Raw genomic sequence first — 18,953 nt, forward strand, 5'->3', positions numbered from 1 at the left:
CCTCAAAGGGCGCCCCCGGCGATATCCCTTCCCTGCTACTGTCCCCTCCCTGCCTGTGTCCCCCCCTGCCACTGTCCCCTCCCGGCCACTGTCCCCTCCCGGCCACTGTCCCCCGCAGCGTCCCTCCCCACGCACAAACACACACACACACGCCTCGAGTCTTCTATTCCCGCTTCCTCGTTTTTTAATGGAACTTTGTACAAAGTGCCCACACGGGGCGGAGGGGAGAGGGACATGCGGGGCGGGGTACACGGGCGAGTGGGGAGGGGGCGCGGGGTAGCTCTTCCCCCTTCTTCCCCTCCCCACGGGCCCTCCGGGGACACCCAGACAGACAAAAACGCCTCGGGGGGGACAGGAAGGAGAGCTCCCCCGCCAAGCCTGGGCTCCCCTGCGCGGGCGGAGCGAGGCCCCGCAATGCCTGGGTTCCCCGTGGTGGGGGGAGTGGAGCCCCCCAGTGCCTGGATCCCCGGGGGGGGGGTCACGAGGCCAGGCCCCGCGTCTGTAAACTGTCCACCTCCTTGTTCTGCTTTAGCTCCTCCATCCTGAGAGAGGGAACATGAATTGAGGAGGGGGGGGGGGTGTCAGGCTCTGTTGAGACTCTGCCCCCCCGGGTGTCACCTGTCCCCAACCCCCCAGGATCACGTGTCTCCACCCACCCCCGTGTGATACCTCCCAGTCTCAACCACGTCCCTGTGCTGCCCCACGATGTCCCCATTTCACCTCACGATGTTCCTCACTTCCCCTCACTGTGTCCGACCCAGTCCTCCACCACCACGTCCCCTCCCTGTGCCTCTGACACGTTCCCATACCGGTGGCGGCAGCGCCGCAGGAACCTCATGATTTTCCGGGCTGCCTGGTCCTGCGTGAGGGTGAGGAAGGTGCTCCTGGGGAGAACGGAGGGGAGGGTGAGCACCCCTCTGTTGCCAGTGCCCCGTGTCCCCAGTGTCCCCCAGTGCCCCTGGTCACACCGGTGCTGGCGGAGGCTGCGGAAGCGCTGCTGGATGAGCACGGCCGCGCGCCGGCGCCGCTGGAATCGCTTCTGCTCCGCATAGCTCCGGAACTTGCTCTGGATCAGGATGGCGGCCTGCGTCATCCGCTGGAACAGGGCAAACTGGGGGGACAGGGGGACGCCAGTGTCACAGCAGCCTCAAACAGGGACCCCCATGTCACCCCAGTGTCGCACCCGCGTCATCTGCTCGAACGGGGAGAACTGGGGAGACAGAGGGGATACAGAGGGAGGCATCCCAAATCCACCCTAGTATCCCCAAGCAAGAATCCCCACGTCCACATGCTCTGGACCCCAGGCATCCAGAGCCCTCGAAACAGTCCTGAAAATCTGGGTGCCTCCCCAACACTCCCCAGGGGGACCCCGTTACCTTCAGAGCGATCCAGGTCAGCTTGTGGGGCAGAGAGAGAGGGTTAGGGGGGGGCTCTGGGGTGCCCAGGGGGTGCCCAGGAGGGGTCCATGGGGGGTTTTCGGGCCCCCCACACCCCAGTACCTGTTTGTACTTGCGGTAGCAACGCTGGATGACGGCGGCAGCCAGCTCCTGCTGCTCCTTCAGCCTCCGGCCCTGGGGGCAGTGAGGGGGGCTGGGGGTCAGCAGTGCTGGGGAGGCCCCGGCGGGGCCTCGGGGGGTTTTGGGGTACCAGGAGCAGGGGGTACGCACCCGGTACTTGCGGAAAGCGCCCTGGACGAGGCGCGCGGCCTCGTAGAGCTCATGCTGCTCCTGGTCACTGAGGGTCAGCAGGGCCACGGCCCCCCCCTCACCCCGTGCCCCCCCCGACGCATTCAGGAACTCAGCCCAGCCCGCGGCCGAAGGGGGGGGCGGCCGCTCGTGGACCCCCAGGGACCCTCGTGAGGCCACCTCCGCTCTGGGGAACACACAGGACACAGGAGGGTCAGGGGGCGAGGGCTGGCACCCCACGTGAGGACAGGAGACACCCAGGAAGGAATTTGAATGTCACGGAATGTCCCTGAGAGAACACTGCGGTATCCCAGGAGCCAGGGGATCCCCCCAGAGGGACGCTGGGGTTCTGCAGGATGTGGGAAACCCCCACCACGGAGACACTGCAGTATCACAGGATGGAAAGGACCCTTCCAACAGGATACTGGATGTCCCAAACAACGGGATCCCCAAGAGTATCCCGGGGTGCTGCTGGATGTGGGTGAACCCCCAGGGATCTGAGGGTGCCCCTGGACATCTCCCAACCCCCGAGTACCTGTGAGGGGGCGCAGGGGGACGGTCGACACTCTCCAAGTACGTGGCCAGCCAGGCCATGGCGGCACCAAGCCCTGCTGGCCCAGCTGGCCCCAGTGTCCCCGTCGTCCCCAGGGTCCCCCCTGCTGCTCCCAGTACCCCTGGCGGCCCCCCCGGTGCCTCCTGCTTGATGCGTTCGGGGGTTGCCTCGATGATCTGTCGTGCCAGTGTCACCACCTCGGCCTGGGGACAGGGCACATTGGGACTCTCCTGCTCCAAGGGTGTCCCCAACCCTGGCTGTTTCCCGCCTTTACCTGCAGGGTGTCGGAGGGTGGGGCCAGGGCATCCTCAGGGGGGCTGGGGGGCACTGCCACCCCCCAGCTCTCATCCTCAGAGGGGCCAGGGGGGCCAGGGGGCAGCGGGACGGAGCTAGGACCCTCCGAGAGCCCCGATGGGGACGACAGGCTGCTGGCTGTGCTCAGCCCTGGGGACAAGGGGGACATGGCAGGGCTGTTCAGTCCTGGAGAGACACTCCCCGAGGGGAAGGGGGGGGGCATGCAGGCCATGGCAAGAGGACAGGGGACACCATGGGGACATACCGGGGACACGGGGGGGACATGGGGATGCACAGGGAACACAGGAGCGGAGACAAAGACCATGGAGGGGGAACTTAGCACACCTTGATACACAGAGATGCTGGGGGAGGACAGGGGACGTGGGGGCACACAGCGGGGAAAGGCTGGAAGGGACCAGTGATGCCCTGGAGGACAGGGGTACAGGGAGGGAATACGGTGACAGTGACAGCGGTCAGAAGCAGTGAGGGGGCAGTGGTGTGGCCACACCAGGGAACCCAGAACAGGACAGTGACAACAGGACACAAAGACAGCAAGCAAGGAGAACACAAGGTGCCAGCGCCATACCTGTGTCGGGACTGGCAGAGAGCGGGGAGGGGATGCGCAGGCCAGGCAGATGACAGCGCGGGGACACTGGTGACACCTGCAGCTCCTCGAGGCGGGTGACCAGGGCCAGGTGGCCGCGGGCACGTGCCAGGGCCAGCGGCAGCCGCCCCAGGGTGTCGGGGACGGCCAGCGCCCGCCGGTCCCAGCGGCACAGCCGCTCCGCTGCCTCCCGGTGCCCCAGGGCACACGCCCACATCTGGGGACACGGAGCCAAGTGTCAACAGGGTGTCCCCAAGGTGTCCCTTGTCTCGAGATTTCATCCCTGGTATCCCTCCATCCCTTCCTGAGACACTATCCTGTGGCCCATCCCCTTGATGCCCCTGCGTTCCCAGCCCTGCCACCACCACATCCCCACTGTCACCACCACGTCCGCAGTGCTCCCAGTGTCCTCAGTGCCTCAGTGTCCCCTTACCAGGGGGGTGCAGGAGAAATGGTCCACGTTGAGGGGGTCGATCTCCTGCTCCAGCTCCAGGCTGTCAACTGCCAGCGCCCTGCAGGGACAGGGAGGGACACAGACAGGTGTCACATCTCCCCAGGGACACAGCCCAGAGAGGGCTCTACTTAGGCACATTTCTTGGGGGGATGCCCATCACTATCCCCGCCTCACACCAGTCCGTGTCCCCAACCAGCCCCCACCTCCAGGTGTCCCCCAGGTGTCCCTGCTCACCGCCAGCGCCGAAGAGCCTCCACCAGGCTGGCATAGCCCTGGGCAGCCGCCAGGTGCAGCAGCGTCATGCCACGGAACGTCACCCCATGCGCCAGCATCGAGGTCCTCGATGTCCCTAGCGATGCCCCCGGCCAGCCCGGCCGTGCCATCATGGCCTCGCAGATGGCCACCACCCGTGCCTCAAAGGATGATCCCAGGCCCTGGCCCCAGGGAGCACGTCAGGGAACGCCAGGACACATGGCGAGGGTGGCACAGGGGGTGGGAGGGAGCACTTGGGGCTCCTAGGAGGTGGCAAGGGGTAGTGGAGGGGGATAGTGACCAGGGATCTTCAGGCCACTGGGGGACACGGCGAGACAGTGGGGACATCAGGGGACACAAGGGAATGTCAGAGGACATCAGGAGACCCTCACAAACATGAAGGTATGTGGGGGACCCCAGCGAACACCAACAGATTCCAGCAGATACGGGGGACTCCAGGCAACACCAGAGCATGTTAGGGGACATCAGAGGACAGCAGGACACGGGGATCTTTCAGGGGCCATGCAGTGACTCAGGTGTTGGGGGGGCCTCACCTGCTCGGGGGGGGCCTCGGAAGGGGCTCCCCGTGGGGGCAGAAGGGGTGCAGGGGGGGGCATGGCCCCCAGACGCGTCTCCAGCTGCTCCAGGCGCTCCAGGATGGACAGACGGAACTGGGCCTCTGAAAAAGGGGGGCCTGGGGGTGAGGGGGGCACCGTGGCAGAGAGAGAGCCCTCCCCCCCAAACACCCTGACCCCAAATAGCACCACCCCAGGGGGAAAGGGACAGCTTTGGGGTCGCCACAACGGGACCCCAAAAGGAACCCATGTGTCAGGGTGCCATCCCTCAGGGGCACGAGCTGCTTCGGGGGCTGTTGTCCCATTCCAGGGGTGCTCCTGGGGGGTCCTCACTCACCATCCAGTGCCAGCCAGTCCAGCTGTGCCCCGGGGGGGCCCCGCGCCACCCCCCGTGCCCGGTACTCGAACGGGGCGGCGGCCGAGAGCAGCCGGGGGGGACAGGCCACACGCAGGGCGGCCACTCCGGCCTCGTGGGCTGCGGGGGGGACACGGGGGAGGTCAGCACTGCGGGGAGGGGGGACACGAGCGGGGACCCCGTGTCGGGGACACTCACGGGGGCAGTAGCAGCGCAGGACGCCCGGCTGGACCAGCGCGGCCGGAACTGAGGTGCGGTCGAAGAGACAGGAGTAGGCACCGGGGTCCCCCCACGGGCCGGTGATCAGCACCTTCACCCCACCCTGGGGGGACACGGCGGGGTCACTGGGGACCCCCGGGGATGGGGGGGCGGGGGGGGGGGGGGGCGAGGGGGAGGACACCCCCCAAAGCGCTCACCTCAGGGTACGACCACTCTGGGGAGAAATCGGTGATGGTCACAGGAGGGTCGCTGGGGGGGCTCGTGGGGGAAGAGGGCAGGTGGGGAGTGTGGGGGGGCTCGTGCGGGCTTGGTGGGACCCCCGCGTCCCCCCCCAGCAGCTCAGGGAAGGGGAGGGGGAAAGGGGGCTGGGGCAGGGGGGCAGCGCTGAGTTCACAGAGGGGGTCCTGGGGAACCGTGCCCTGTTTTCCCTCCTCTTCCTCCTCCTCCTCCTCCTCCTCCTCCTCCTCCTCCAGTTTTGGGGGCGTGGCCGGCGGCGGGGGGGGCGCGCCGGGGGGGGCCTCGGCCTCGCAGCCGTAGGTCTGCCCGCGGCGGGGGCTGTTGAGGAAGCAGTCGGGGTCGAAGGCAGCCGGGGGGGGCGGTGCGGTGGGACAGGTCCCCTCGGGGGTCACCAGGTGCTGGCTGGGGGTCAGGCCCAGCGGCTGCTCGGGCCCCCCCGGCGCCGCCCCCCCCCCCCAAACTGGCCACCACCAGGAGCGGCAGCCCTGCCGCGGGGGGAAACGGGGGGGCCCGGGGCCCCTCGGGGGGTGCCGTGCCCCCCCCCACGCCTGGGGAGGGCTGCGTGGTGTCGGGGGAGGAGGGGGCGGGTTTGGGGGGGTCCCCCGGCGCGCCCCCCCCGCCCCCCCGCTCCACTTTGGGGGAGATGATGCGGTGCTTGGTGCTGCCGCACTTGTGGCGGGGAGTGCCTGTGGGGGGCAAGGGGGGGGGCGTTAGCAGGGGACAGGGAGGGTTTGGGGGGAGATTTTGGGGTTGCAAGGGGTGTCCTGAGGGGAATCTCGGAAGGTCCCGAAGAGATTCAGGGTGTTCCAAGGGTGTTCAGGGTGACCAGAGGTTATTTGGGGTTGTCTTGAGGGTTTTGGGGCCGTTCTACGTGGCTCCAAAGGACAGTTTGGGGTCCCAGTGGCTGTTCTGGGGCTCCCAACGGGTTCTAGGGAGTCCCAGGGGGGGATCAGGGCATTGCAGTGGGTTTGGGGGGATCCCAGGGAGGGTTCAGGAGTACCCCAGGAAGAAGGGGGAGAGAGGTCCCAGGGGGACGGGAGTCCCAGTGGGGTCCGCAGGGGTCTGGGGGTCCCGTTGAGCTGGAGGAGCCCCAGGACATGGCAGTGGGTTCCCCAGGGACTGGGAGGGCCCCGGGGGTGCTGTCTCACCCAGCCCCCGGGCGCAGAGGCAGGCATGGGTGCGGGGGGGCGGCCGGGCCTGGTGCCGCTCCAGGACGTGCTGCACCAGCTGCTCCAGGGACAGCCCGGGGGGGGCTCCCCCGTTCCCGCAGCCCCACTTCACGCCGTGGACTGCGGGAGAGGGTGGAAAAACCCCTCAGGACAGGGGTTGTGCACTCTCTATCCAGCCCCCCAAAAAGAGCCGCACCCACCCCACCCCCCCCCCGCCGCACTTCATCCTGCAGGAAAGCAAGGGCAAAATTCCTCAAGAAGGGGGTTTGGGGTTTGTCCTCAAAAACAACCTCACACTGCCCCAGTTCTACTCCATCCCACAGGCAAAAGGGGGGCAAAATCACACAAGAAGGAGCTTTGGGGACATCTTCCCCCTCCCCAGCCCCACTTTATCCTGTAGACTTTGAGAGAGGAGCCAACAAATCTGTCAGAAAAGGTGATTTAGGGTGTCACTCCCTCCCAAAACGCCAAGCCCCCGCTCCCATTCCCACAATCCCACGAACGGCGGGTAAAACCCCTCTGGCAAAGGCCCTGGGGCAGCCCCCACTCACACATGGGGCGCAGCTGGGCCACCAGCTCCTCCTGGGACCACTTGAGCCACTCTCGGGGGTCGGCGGTGGCGGCGCAGATCGGGGGGGCCCCGGCGCACAGGGGGGGGCTGCAGAGCGGGGGGGCGCAGGGGCAGCCGCACTCCTCCATGGCCGGCACGTTCAGGTAGTGCACCAGGACGATGTCGGGGTTCTGGGGGGCACAGAGGGGTTCTGGCGAGGGGCTGCGGGCCCGGGCGGGCTGGGGGGGTTCCGGTGCCCTCCGTTACCTGCAGCAGCCAGTAGCAGCGGCGGTGGAAGGTGGGGACGATGGAGGAGTGCACGTAGCAGCCGTAGAGGCACTGGGGGGGACAGCATGGATTGGGGGACCCTGTGGCCTTGATGAGAACCCCAAAGCAGCCTTTGCAGGGGTGCCCACATCCTGTCGGGGTCTTATGTCCAAGTACGGGGGACCCCAGACTTTCTGGAGGAGCCTGATCCCCCAAACTGCCCCCGCAGGGATTGCCACCACCCCCAAACCACCCTCTGGTGGTCCCGACACCTCTAAACCACCAACTGGGGAGCTCCCAGCACCCTTGGACAAACAGACGGGGATCCTGGAACACCTAAACTACCCACTGGGTGTCCCCAGCACACCAGAACTGTCCCTTGAGGGCATCCAACGCCGCCTCTCAACACCCTCAGGCCCCTCCCTGTGCATTCCCAGCTGTTCCCTCCCAGCTCCCCACACCTGAACCAGGGACATCAGGTCCTTTTTTGGGGAGGGGGGGGGCTCTGTTTAGGGTCTCCCCCGCCTCCTACCTCCACCCCCTGCACCTTCAGCTTCATGTGGTCCTCGCGTGTCGTCTTCCCATCCTTGCGTTTTTTCCAGCAATACCCGTCCTTGCGGTACTTGACCTTCTTCCGGTTGTACAGGATCACCGACCCGTTCTGTGGCCTGGACACGGGGTCAGGGGGCCCCCCGGGAGCCCCCAGAGACCCCCCAGCCCCCCAGGGCACCCCCCTGGTCCCCCCCACCTGGTTTTTGGGGAGCACGAGAGCCACTCGTCGTGTTTCTCAAAGGTGATGAGGTACGAGGCGATCTCCTGGGGGGGACAAGTGGCCCGTTTGTGTCCCCCGTCCCCCCCGTCCCCCACCCACTGTATCGCTCCGTTGTTCCACCCCTGCTGACACACTGTCCCAGTGTCTTGACGTCCCTTGTGCTGCCACATTCCCACCCCCGTCCCCCATTTTCCCACCATCTGCAGCCAACCCCACCCTCCCGTGTCCCTTTAACGCCCCTTCCCCATGCCTCCACATCCCCTCCCACACCTCTAAGTGCCTCCTGTACATTCCGCGTCCCTTCCGCACCCCATTCCCTTGTCCCCACGTCCCTTCCCACGAGCACCCCACGTCCCCTTGTGACCCCCCACCTCGTTGGTGTTCCAGCGCAGCTGCTCCTTGGGGAGGACTGGACATTTGGGCAAACATTCCACCAGCTTCCGGGGCAGGAAAACCTTCAGGTGGCTCCTCTCTGCCAGGGGGAGGGCTCGATGTCCCCACCGTGCGTCCTCCCCGTCCCCCCGTGCCCGCCGTGTGTCCCCCGCCCCTTACCAGAGACCTCGGGGGGGTCCTTGCTGGTCATCTCGGAGCGTGCGCGGGGCCCTCAGGGCTCCCCTCGGGGGGCACGGGAAGGGCTGGAACCTGCAGGGACCCCCAGAAACGGGTGATGGGTGGAGGAGGAATGGGATGACATTGGGGGGGGACACGGGACCAGGGACCCCGTCACCATCCTCAGCACCCTCCCCTACTATACCCCGTATCTCTGCCCCAAATCCCCGCATGCCTGCCCCACTGCACCCCACATCCCTGCTCCATATCCCCCCACATCTCTGCCCCACTGCACCCCACATCCCTGCTCCATATCCCCCCACATCTCTGCCCCACTGCACCCCACATCCCTGCTCCATATCCCCCCCACATCTCTGCCCCACTGCACCCTACAGCTCTGCCCCACTGCACCCACATCCCTGCTCCATATCCCCCCACATCTCTGCCCCACTGCACCCCACATCCCTGCTCCATATCCCCCCACATCTCTGCCCCACTGCACCCCACATCCCTGCTCCATATCCCCCCACATCTCTGCCCCACTGCACCCTACAGCTCTGCCCCACTGCACCCCACATCCCTGCTCCATATCCCCCCACATCTCTGCCCCACTGCACCCTACAGCTCTGCCCCACTGCACCCCACATCCCCCCCACACCCCACCCACTGCCCCCCCACATGTCTGCCCGACAGCCCCACACCCCGCCCCACGGCAGCCCCACCCGCCCCCCCAGCGGCACCCCCCCATCCCCGCCCCACACCCCCCCGGCCCCGCCCTCGGCCCCGCCCCGGCCCCCTCGGCCCCACCTGGCGCCTCAGGGCCGCCGCCGCCGCCCCCGCCCCCGCCGCCCGCCGCCATCTTCCCGCCCGCCGGGGGCCAGCGCCGACGGCGCCGCCGGCGCGTGACGTAGGCGCGCAAGGGGCGGGGGCGCGCCGTCGGGGGTGGGCGTGGTCCGCGCTGGTGGGCGTGGCCAGAGTTGGGTCGGGGCATTCGGGGTCGTTTGGGCGGGGAGAGGCCTAATAAAAATCTTTACTAATTAAACTGTGTAAGTCCGTCGCCAGCAGCCGCTTTTTTCGTTATATGGACGAATTCACATGCCTTCAGTCCTATCGACATGATCGTCTTTATCTCTATTACAACTACCCGTTATACTCTCAGACTGCGCAACTACTAAATAATAATGTTTCCAATTGCGTGAAAGGTACCATTAGTACTGAAAACAAACTTTCCTGAGTGGATTATGAGGTCATTTTGAGGATTTAGAAGTCTTTTGCAGCCATTTTTGGGCCCTACCTGGAGTATGGGCCGAGGCTTCTCTGTGTTGTGGGGTTGTCCTGAGGGTGAGGGGAAATGGAAGAAAAATGGGGGGAAATGGAGGACAAAATAGGACAAAAAATTAGGGAAAGAAGGGCACTAGGAAAAAAGCAGAAGTAGGAAAACAGGAGAAAGGGTGAGGGAGAGGGAAACGAGGCGAAAAAGAAGAAAAGCGTGAGGAGAAATTCGGAGAAAGGGTGAGGGAAAAGTGGAGCAAATGACTGAAAAACGAGAGGAGATAGGCGTGTGAAATTTAGAGGGCAATGAAGGGAAACGCCTGAGGAGAAAAACGGGGAAAAGCGTGATGAGAAAAAAGACAGAACAGGGATAAAGTGTAAGGGAAAAACATGTGAGTGAAAGAAGAGGGAAAAGGGAGAAAAGTAAAGAAAAAAATGGAGAAACTAAGGGAAAATGAAGTGAAAATCGTGGCAAAAAAAAAACCAGAATCGGGAAAGTTGAAGGAAAAGAGAAAGGAAAAAAAGACTAAAAAAAGTAAGAAAATTATGTCACAAAAAGAAGGCGAAAACGGAAGGAACAAAATGGGGAAAACCCTGAAGAAAAAAAGGAGAGGGAAACGTGAGGGAAGAATTGGGAAAATCCTGAGGGGAAAAAGGCGGGAAAAGCCTCCCTGTCTGTGGGGCCCGTCTGCACCGCTTTGCCCCTTTAAGAGGGGGCGGGGCGTTTGTCCACGCCCCTCGCGCCGCGCCCTAGGCCCCGCCCCCGGGGCGGGCCCGCCCCTCCGGGCCCGGGCGCGGCCGCAGCCCCGGAGCCGCCGCGGAGCCCCCGGGCCGGGACAGCGCCAGCCACGGCCCGGGACAGCCCCGGGCCGAGGGGATGCGGCACCGCGGGGCCGGTGAGCGGCAGCGCCGGGGGCGCGGGCGCGGGAGATCTCAGGGAGCAAATTTATGGGGCTCTCATGGAGGGGAGGGGCAGGTTTAGGGGGGCTATAGGGGGTCCTGGGGGGTCCGAGGGGTGTGGAAAGTGGGGCGAGGGGGCTGCCGGGGACCTCGGGGTAGATTTAGAGGGGCTATAGGGTGGTTTGGGGGTGTCTTGGGGAGCGTGGGTTTAGGGGGTGTCAGGGGGGTTCGGGGGGGCTCTGGTCCCTAAAAAGCAGGTTTAGGGATCCTATAGGGGAGTTGAGGGGGTTCTCGGGGTGTAGGAATTTGATTTGGGGGAGCACAGGGTTATAGGAGCAGGTTTAGGGGAACTATAGGGGAAGCTGAGGAATCTCAGGGTTCCTGAGCAGGTAGGGATCAGGTGCAGGGGTCCCACTGGGGGTTTGAGGGATCTGAGGGGTTTATGGGATGATACGGGTGTAGAGCCAGCTTTAGAAAAGCTGTAATCGTGTTTGGGACTGTCTCCGGGTGTCGAGGCCGATTTAGGGGTGGTGTTGGGAGCTGATGCCGGCATTGGGCCTCTTGGGGTCACGGGGTCACGGCCTTTGTTTCCCGTGGTGGGGGGGGCTCAGGCCCGGGGATGGGACCCCCGCATTTTGGGGGGGGGTCAGTGGCAGTCGGGGGTGGGTTGTGGGGTGTCACGTGCTGTTTATGCTCCCCTAGAATCACCTGGGAACGGGGGGACCCAGGGCGACCTCTCACGCCCCTCTTCCTCTTTCCCTACCCCAAATCCCACCCTTTGCCCCCAGCCCCGACCTCTGACCCTGCCAAGGTGCCGCCTGTGCTTTGGGGGCGCTGGGGAGGGTTGGGCCGGGGGCTCTTTCATCACCACCTCAGCCGGCACCGCCCCGGGTTTATTTTTAGGGCTCTCCTTGGGCGGGATTGAGGGTGGGACACGGATCCAGCCCCCCGCTTCCCTCCCTGCAGCCCTGGCCGGGGCATTGCTGGGAGTGGGCCTGAGCGGGGGTCCCCCGCGGCGGGCGGAGGGGTCCCGGGGGTGACGCTGCGCTGTGGCACCAGGGTGACGCTGCCGGGGGGCATGGCGGGCGCCTCGGTGAAGGTGGCGGTCAGAGTCCGGCCCTTCAGCGCGCGGGAGAGCAGCCGCCAGGCCAAGTGCGTGATCCAGATGCAAGGAAACACCACCTGTGAGTGGGGGTCGTGGGGGAGGAGGGTCTCGAGAGGGAACGACCCCCGCGGGGGTGGGGGATTGCGGTGTGGGACCCCCCCCCCCCCATCCCCGTCCCCGTCCTTGTCCCGTGCTGGCCTCGGTCCCGGAGGACCAGCTGCCGCCGGGCTAAAAATAGCAACGGGGAGGTTTTTGAGGGGGGGTGACAGTGCTGCGGGGGTTGGGAGTGACATGGGGGGGGTCACCCCAACCCCGCTGTCACCTCCCCACCCCAGGCATCACCAACCCCAAGCTCCCCAAAGACGCCACCAAACACTTCACCTTCGACTACTCGTACTGGTCCCACACCTCGGTGAGTGCCGGGGTGGCTGCGGGGGGACCCGCGGGGGGCTCCGGGGGTCCCTGACTCACTCCCCCGCAGGAGGAGGACCCAAACTTCGCCTCGCAGCGCCGGGTGTACCAGGATATTGGGGAGGAGATGCTGGCGCACGCCTTCGAGGGCTACAACGTCTGCATCCTGGCCTACGGCCAGACCGGCGCCGGCAAGTCCTACACCATGATGGGGCGGCAGGAACCGGGGCAGCGCGGGATTATCCCGCAGGTCCGGGGCCTGGGGGGGCTTCCGAGGGGCTTGGGAAGGGCTGGAGCCCCCCCACAGCCCCCAGCTCAACGCTGCTCACCTGCAGCTCTGTGAGGATCTGTTCACCCGCGTCGCTCGGGAAGAGTCACCTGAACTTTCTTTTTCTGTGGAGGTGAGAGGAATTTGGGAGTTTGGGAAGTGTCTCCTGAATTCCCTTTCTCTGTGGAGGTGAGGGGGGTTTGGGGGTTTAGGGTATGACCCCCGGCTTGCAGATCCCTCCCAGCAATTTGTGTGTTCAGCTCTCGCAGACTCACCCCACAGCCTTCACAACAGTTTGGGGGTTTATCTGTCGCCCATCCCGGCATTCTGGGGGCTCGGCTGTCCCCCCAGCCCAGCAGTTTGGGAGTTTCCCCCATCACCCTTTTGGGGATTCCTGCCCCAACATCCCCACCAATCTGTGGGTGTCCCCCCAAAATTGGGCTTTCACTTGCTCCCGGTTTGGGTCTTTTCCTCCGCACCGTTTTGCGGTTTCACCCCCCGACCTCCACGGGTTTTGGGGACCCTCCTGACCGTGTTGCGGCCCTCAGGTGAGCTACCTGGAGATCTACTGCGAGCGGGTGCGGGACCTGCTGAACCCCAAGAGCCGGGGGGGGCTGCGGGTGCGGGAGCACCCCCTGCTCGGGCCCTACGTGCAGGACCTGTCGCGTCTCGCCGTCGCCTCCTTCACCGACATCGCCGACCTCATGGACAGCGGCAACAAGGCCAGGTGTGGGCACAGGGGGCTGCGGGGGCACCCCCCGACCCCCAAACACCCCCAGGCACCGAGGGTCGCCCCAAACTCCCCCGTAGGACGGTGGCAGCCACGAACATGAACGAAACGAGCAGCCGCTCGCATGCCGTGTTCACCATCGTGTTCAGCCAGCGCCGCCGGGACCTGCTCAGCGACCTCACCACCGAGAAGGTCAGGGGAGCCGCAGAGTCACCCCCTAAATCCGTCCCGCCCCGGAATCCCCCTGAAATCACTCCCTGCATTCTCCCGAGTACCCCCCAAAATTTGCTGTCATCTTTGGCCGGCGCCGCTGCGACTGCTGAGTGATCTCACTGCAAGGAAGGCCGGGGTGCCCCGAAATCCCTGAGACTCCCCCAAAGTCACCACTAAATCCCACCTCCAAAAGCGCCACCCGAATCCACCCGTGGAGCCCATGAAACAACCCCCAAAATCCAGGCCCTGAATTCCCCCGTCACCCATCGTTCTCCCCGGGTTACCCCGAATTCCCTGCTGAATTCCCCCACGCTCCTGAAAATATCCCCAAATTCCCACCAAAACCTCCTCCAAACCCCTCCCAAATACACCCAAATTTCCTCCACATCCCTCCCATTCTCCCCACTCCCTCAAACCACCCCACAATTCCACAACACCCCCCCCCAAACCCCCCAAACTCCCCCCCAAATCCCCTCACACCCCCATTTCCCCCCCGGAATTCCCTCCTAGATCCCCCCAAATCCCCCTGCCCCCCCAGGTGAGCCGCATCAGCCTGGTGGACTTAGCAGGCAGTGAACGTGCCGACGCCTCGGGGGCCAAGGGCATCCGCCTCAAGGTGAGCGGAGACCCCCCTGCACCCCACAGAAAAAGGGGGTGACTCCCCGCGGGGCCCTTCTGAGCCTTGCTCCCCCTCCTCCCCCTCCCCAGGAAGGTGCCAACATCAACAAGTCCCTGACCACTCTGGGCAAGGTCATCTCTGCCCTGGCCGAGGCGGTGAGTCTGGGGGTCACCCCCCTGCCTGCAGCCACCCTCGGGGGTCCCCTCCTTTTCTGGGGAACCCTCAGGACCCCCCTGTTCCCTCCTCCCCCTGCCCGACAGACCAGCAAGAAGAAGAAGCCGGATTTCATCCCCTACCGGGACTCGGTGCTGACGTGGCTGCTGAAGGAGAACCTGGGTGGGTTTGGGGAGGAGTGGGGGGCAGCACGACGAGGTTTCTCGGGGTTCCCGGCCCCCCCCTAACGGCATCCCCGCAGGCGGGAACTCGCGCACGGCCATGATCGCGGCGCTGAGCCCAGCCGACAGCAACTACGAGGAGACGCTGAGCACGCTGCGGTGAGGGAGAGGGGGCAGCTCTGGGGGGATCCTCGGTGGGTTTTGGGGTGCGGGGAGAGGGGGGGTCCCAGCCCTGATCCTGCCCCTTTTCTCCCCCCAACCCGCAGCTACGCCGACCGCACGAAGCAGATCCGGTGCCACGCCGTGATCAACGAGGACCCGAACGCGCGGCTGATCCGGGAGCTGCGGGAGGAGGTGACGCGGCTGCGGGAGCTGCTGAGTGCCCAGGGTGAGGGGCTGGGGGGCTCTGGGGGGCTCGGGAGGGCTGTGATGGGGATTTTGTGGGGCTGTGATGGGGATTTAGGGGCTTTGAGAGGCTGCGGGAGCTGCTTGGTGCCCAGGGTGAGGGGCTGGGCAGGGTTTGGGGTTGTGGGGATGGAGTGAGAGGGGTTTGTGGGGTCTGGGGGTCAGATTTAGGGGATTTTGCAGGGGGGATGGATTTGGGGTATTGTTTGCAGAGGGGTTTTGGGGGGAGAAGAGATTTGGGGGCAGAACTTAGGTGGGGTTTGGGGCCACCAGGGGACAGTGTGGGGGGCACAGCTGTGGTGCCGGGGGGACAGTGAGGGTTTGATATGGGGGTGCAGGAGGCAACACCTCCCCCACCAACAAGCCCCCATCTCCTCCCAGGTCTCCACGACACCACCCTCTCTGCCCCTGCTGCCACGATGTCCCCCACCCTCAACGGGGGTCCGGGGCTGGAGCCCCCCCTGGGCCCTACTGAGGCCATGGAGCGACTGCAGGTGGCCCTAAAACACCTTCCAGCCCCTCCCCTGATCCACAGGGCCGCAGGAGGTCTGTGACCCCCGAGCCCAAACTGTGGGGGCCCCCCCACAATCGTTGCTCCCCCCCCAGGAGACGGAGAAAATCATCGCAGAGCTCAACGAGACGTGGGAGGAGAAGCTGCGGAGGACGGAAGCGCTAAGGCTGGAGCGGTGAGGGGGCCCTGAACCCCCACCACCACCCCCAAAACCTTTCCACAGCCCCTCAAGCCCCACCCCAACACTTCTTAAACTCCCCCCAGGCCCCCTCCAAAGCCCTCTGGGCCCCCCCACACCCTCCGGGCCACTCCCCCAATTCCCTGTGCCCCCCCAGGGAAGCGCTGCTGGCCGAGATGGGGGTGGCTCTGCGGGAGGACGGCGGCACCGTAGGCGTGTTCTCCCCTAAAAAGGTGAGTCAGAGGGGGCTGGGGGGCCCCACCGTGAGGGACCCCACCCGCCCTGACTCCGGTTGTGTTTTTGTGCCCCCCTCTTCCAAAAGACCCCGCACCTGGTGAACCTCAACGAGGACCCGCTGATGTCCGAGTGCCTCCTGTACCACATCAAGGACGGCGTGACCAGGTGAGTGGGGGGCTGTGGCACCCCCGAACCCCCTCGGGGCCCCCCCAGGCCCCTTGGGCCCCCCTCAGTTTGCCTCTCTTCCAGGGTGGGGCAGGTGGATGTGGACATCAAGCTGTCAGGGCCGTTCATCCGGGAGCAGCACTGCCTCTTCCGCAGCTGCCCCGACCCCTCGGGGGAAGGTACGGAATTCGGGGGGGGGGGGGGGCGCCAGATTTTGGGGTGCCCCCCCTTGCCCAAGCCCCTCCTGGCACACCTTAATTCCTCTCTCTACCCCCCCAAATGCTGCCACTGGAGCAGGTCACCATGGCCCCCCCAGGTACCGCTCCCCCCGTGGTCGTGGGGCTGGGGGGGATTTGAGGCGGTTGGGGATGGGATTTGGGGGTTCCCCCGCCTCAGTTTAGCGAGGAGGTGACTCACCTTTCTTCTGTTGTCCCCTCCTGAAGTTGTGGTGACCCTGGAGCCGTGCGAGGGGGCTGAGACCTACGTCAACGGGAAGCAGGTGACGGAGCCGGTGGTGCTCAAGTCGGGTAGGGACCCCCAAAGCCCTCCCAGATCTCTGTGTGTCTCCCCAAAATCCCCCCCAGACCCCTGTTGCTCTCTCTTGAACCCTCCCAAAAATCTCAGCGTACCCCCCCAAACTCCCCTCAACCTCCCACGAATGCTGTGTCGCCCCAAATTTTCTCTCGAATCCATTATGACCCTCTCAACCCCCCATTTTCCGCCTAAATCCTCCCAAAACTCTCTGTGACCCTGCCCAAACCTCTCCTAAATCCCCCTGTGACCCCTCCGACCCCCCCCCAAACCAGGCCACCGCCTCATTTTGGGGAAGAACCACGTGTTCCGCTTCACGCACCCGGAGCAGGCGCGGCGGGAGCGGGAACGGGGGGCGTCCCCCGGGCCCCCCCCGGACTGGAACCTGGCGCAGCGGGAGCTGCTGGAGCAGCAGGGCATCGACATGCGCCTGCAGAGGTGGGGACACGCCCGGGGACACCTGGGGTCTGCCCCGGGGCTGGTTCGGGGGCTCACCCTGTGTGTGTCCCCCACCCCAGGCTCCAGGACCTGGAGAACCAACCCCAGCTGGAGAAGGAAGTGTCAGAGCAGCCACAGGTGAGGGGGGCGTGGGCGTCGTTTGGGAATTCTGGGCTTCCCTGCGATGTACCCTGGGTTCCCCTGGTGTCCCACACGTGTCACATGGACAGTCCCCGAGCATCACAGGATGTAGCTGGGTGGCCCCTGGGTGTCACAGCTGTCCCCGGGGTCCCCCTAGTGTCCCGTGAGTGCCGTGGATGTGTCTCGGGGGTGTTTCCGGGCATCCCTCGGGGGTTTCTCGGGTGTCCCACGTCCCCGTGTCCCCCCGCAGCCCCCCGCCACTGACGACCCCCCGTGCTACGAGGCCGGCTGGCGCCTGATCTCGTCGCTGCGCCAGGCGCTGCCGGCGCCCGCCGTGCGCTCGGTACTGCGCCGGGCCGGGCTCCCGCTGCCGGCGCCGGGCAAGCGCCGGGAGCCGCTGCGGGTTTACCAGATCCCGCAGCGCCGACGGGGATCCCCGACCCCGGCCTCGCCGTCGCCGTCCCCCTCGCCGTGGGTGACCATGGCCGACCTGAAGGCTCAGGCCGTGCGGGAGCTGAGCCTGGAGGTGGCCCTGCGGGAGCCGCGGCCGGCGCGGCGGGAGCTGGAGGCGCTGAGCCTGGCGCGGCTGCGGGAGCTGTGCCGGCGCCACGGCAAACGCGAGCCCACCGAGCGCGACGGCTGGCGGGCCGTGGCCAGAGACGTGTGGGACGCCGTGGGCGGCGGCGAGGAGGACGAGGGCGGCGGCGGCCCCGGCGAGCAGGTGAGCGAGGTGGAGGGGCTGCGGCTGCACCTGGACCGGCTGGCGGGCATCCTGCGGGAGGTGAAGCGGCAGAACAGCGCCAAGGACGAGCAGATCCGTGCCCTTCGCGACCGCGTGGGGCAGATGGAGCGCGTCATCCCGCTGCCGCCGGTGAGGGCCGGCCCCGCGTCCCCTGACCCGCAGCTCCCCAAAGAGCCCCGGCGTGAGGGCTGCCCCCACCGCACCCTGCCGTGGGTCCCACCTCCCCCGCCGCACCCCACAACCCCCTAACAGACATCCCAGCTGCCCCACACGGCGCCCTGATGCCACAAATCCCACCCCCCGACACCCCCAAATGTCCCTCCCACCCCACAGCGCCCCCCAGACCCCTCTAACCCCCCCCCCCTCCTCCCCCCCTCAGGACGATGGTGACGAGGCTGAGCCGCCCCCCCAAGAACCCCCCCAGAACGCCCCCCAGGAGCGCCCCCGGCCCAGCACGGACGGAGGGTCTCCGCCCCCCTCGCCCCCGTCGGCGGCGGCGGCGCGGCTGTGCCGGCTGATGGAGCAGGACCCGGCGTTCCGGCGGGGGCGGCTGCGCTGGCTGCGCCAGGAGCAGGCCCGGCTGATGGGGGGCGGCCCGCAGACCCCCCAGGGCCCCCGCCGCCCCCCGCGCTTCCACCCGGCCCCCCAGGACTCCAAGCTGCGTTTCCCCTTCAAGAGCAACCCCCAGCACCGCCTGGCTTGGGGGGCCGGGGGGGACTCCCCCCAAGCCGAAAACAGCCCCCCCCCCGCCGCCCCCTCCCTCGGGGCGGCCCCCGCCGGGGGTCCCTGGACGGGGGGTCCCCCCCGCCCGCCGTGGGCACGCCCCCGCCCCGCGTCCGCCGCCAGCGCTCCGCTCCCGACCTGAAGGCGCGGGGCCCCATCCCGTAGCGGGTGTGGGGGTTTGGGGGCGCGCCCTCCCCCAAAATGGACAATCACGGCCTCTCCCCCCCCACAATCGGGGGGCTCTCCCCGCCGGGGAGGCCCCCAGCTGCTGTCACACTGCCCCCCCCCCGCGTGTGTGTCTGTGGGAGGGGCCCCCGGTCAGGAGGACCCCGCTTCTTACAGGGGAGTCCCTAATTAATTATGGCGATCCCGCTAATTAAAAAGAAGCGCCTCTTTTCTGGCCCCCCCGTTCTGGTGCCTCCTCTCTGCTGGCCCCGCCCACTCCAGCCTGGCAGCTCCGGGCCGCGCCCCGCCCACGCGTCTTGGGGCGGAGC

General features: G+C 66.4%; 2 protein-coding genes across 2 annotated transcripts; one reads left to right on the top strand and one right to left on the bottom strand.

The window, feature by feature from the left end:
• Positions 1-154: 154 nt before the first annotated feature.
• CAMTA2 (calmodulin binding transcription activator 2) lies at positions 155-9,428 on the bottom strand. The gene is given in 23 exon segments (XM_066209069.1): positions 155-542; positions 810-884; positions 969-1,111; positions 1,500-1,571; positions 1,668-1,872; positions 2,221-2,441; positions 2,513-2,682; positions 3,119-3,353; positions 3,570-3,648; positions 3,825-4,024; positions 4,397-4,521; positions 4,755-4,892; positions 4,971-5,094; positions 5,189-5,683; positions 5,685-5,914; positions 6,377-6,517; positions 6,949-7,138; positions 7,215-7,286; positions 7,747-7,882; positions 7,963-8,030; positions 8,358-8,458; positions 8,539-8,628; positions 9,343-9,428. Coding segments are annotated over 22 exon segments (3,315 nt in total). The 5' UTR covers positions 8,570-8,628; positions 9,343-9,428; the 3' UTR covers positions 155-478.
• Positions 9,429-10,586: 1,158 nt separating this feature from the next.
• KIF1C (kinesin family member 1C) lies at positions 10,587-18,870 on the top strand. Its single transcript, XM_066209077.1, is given in 23 exon segments — positions 10,587-10,703; positions 11,767-11,891; positions 12,148-12,224; positions 12,294-12,473; positions 12,559-12,624; positions 13,040-13,218; positions 13,302-13,413; positions 13,973-14,050; positions 14,143-14,208; positions 14,314-14,389; positions 14,469-14,547; positions 14,655-14,776; positions 15,175-15,287; positions 15,400-15,479; positions 15,640-15,715; positions 15,805-15,884; positions 15,969-16,063; positions 16,328-16,411; positions 16,691-16,853; positions 16,934-16,991; positions 17,245-17,865; positions 18,116-18,493; positions 18,496-18,870. Coding segments are annotated over 22 exon segments (3,018 nt in total). The 5' UTR covers positions 10,587-10,703; positions 11,767-11,785; the 3' UTR covers positions 18,625-18,870.
• The last annotated feature ends 83 nt before the right edge of the window (positions 18,871-18,953 follow it).

The sequence above is a fragment of the Chamaea fasciata genome, unplaced genomic scaffold (genome assembly GCF_029207755.1).
Source record: "Chamaea fasciata isolate MVZ Bird 193981 ecotype frontalis unplaced genomic scaffold, bChaFas1.0.hap1 SCAF_623, whole genome shotgun sequence".
NCBI classification, from domain to species: Eukaryota; Metazoa; Chordata; class Aves; order Passeriformes; family Sylviidae; genus Chamaea; species Chamaea fasciata.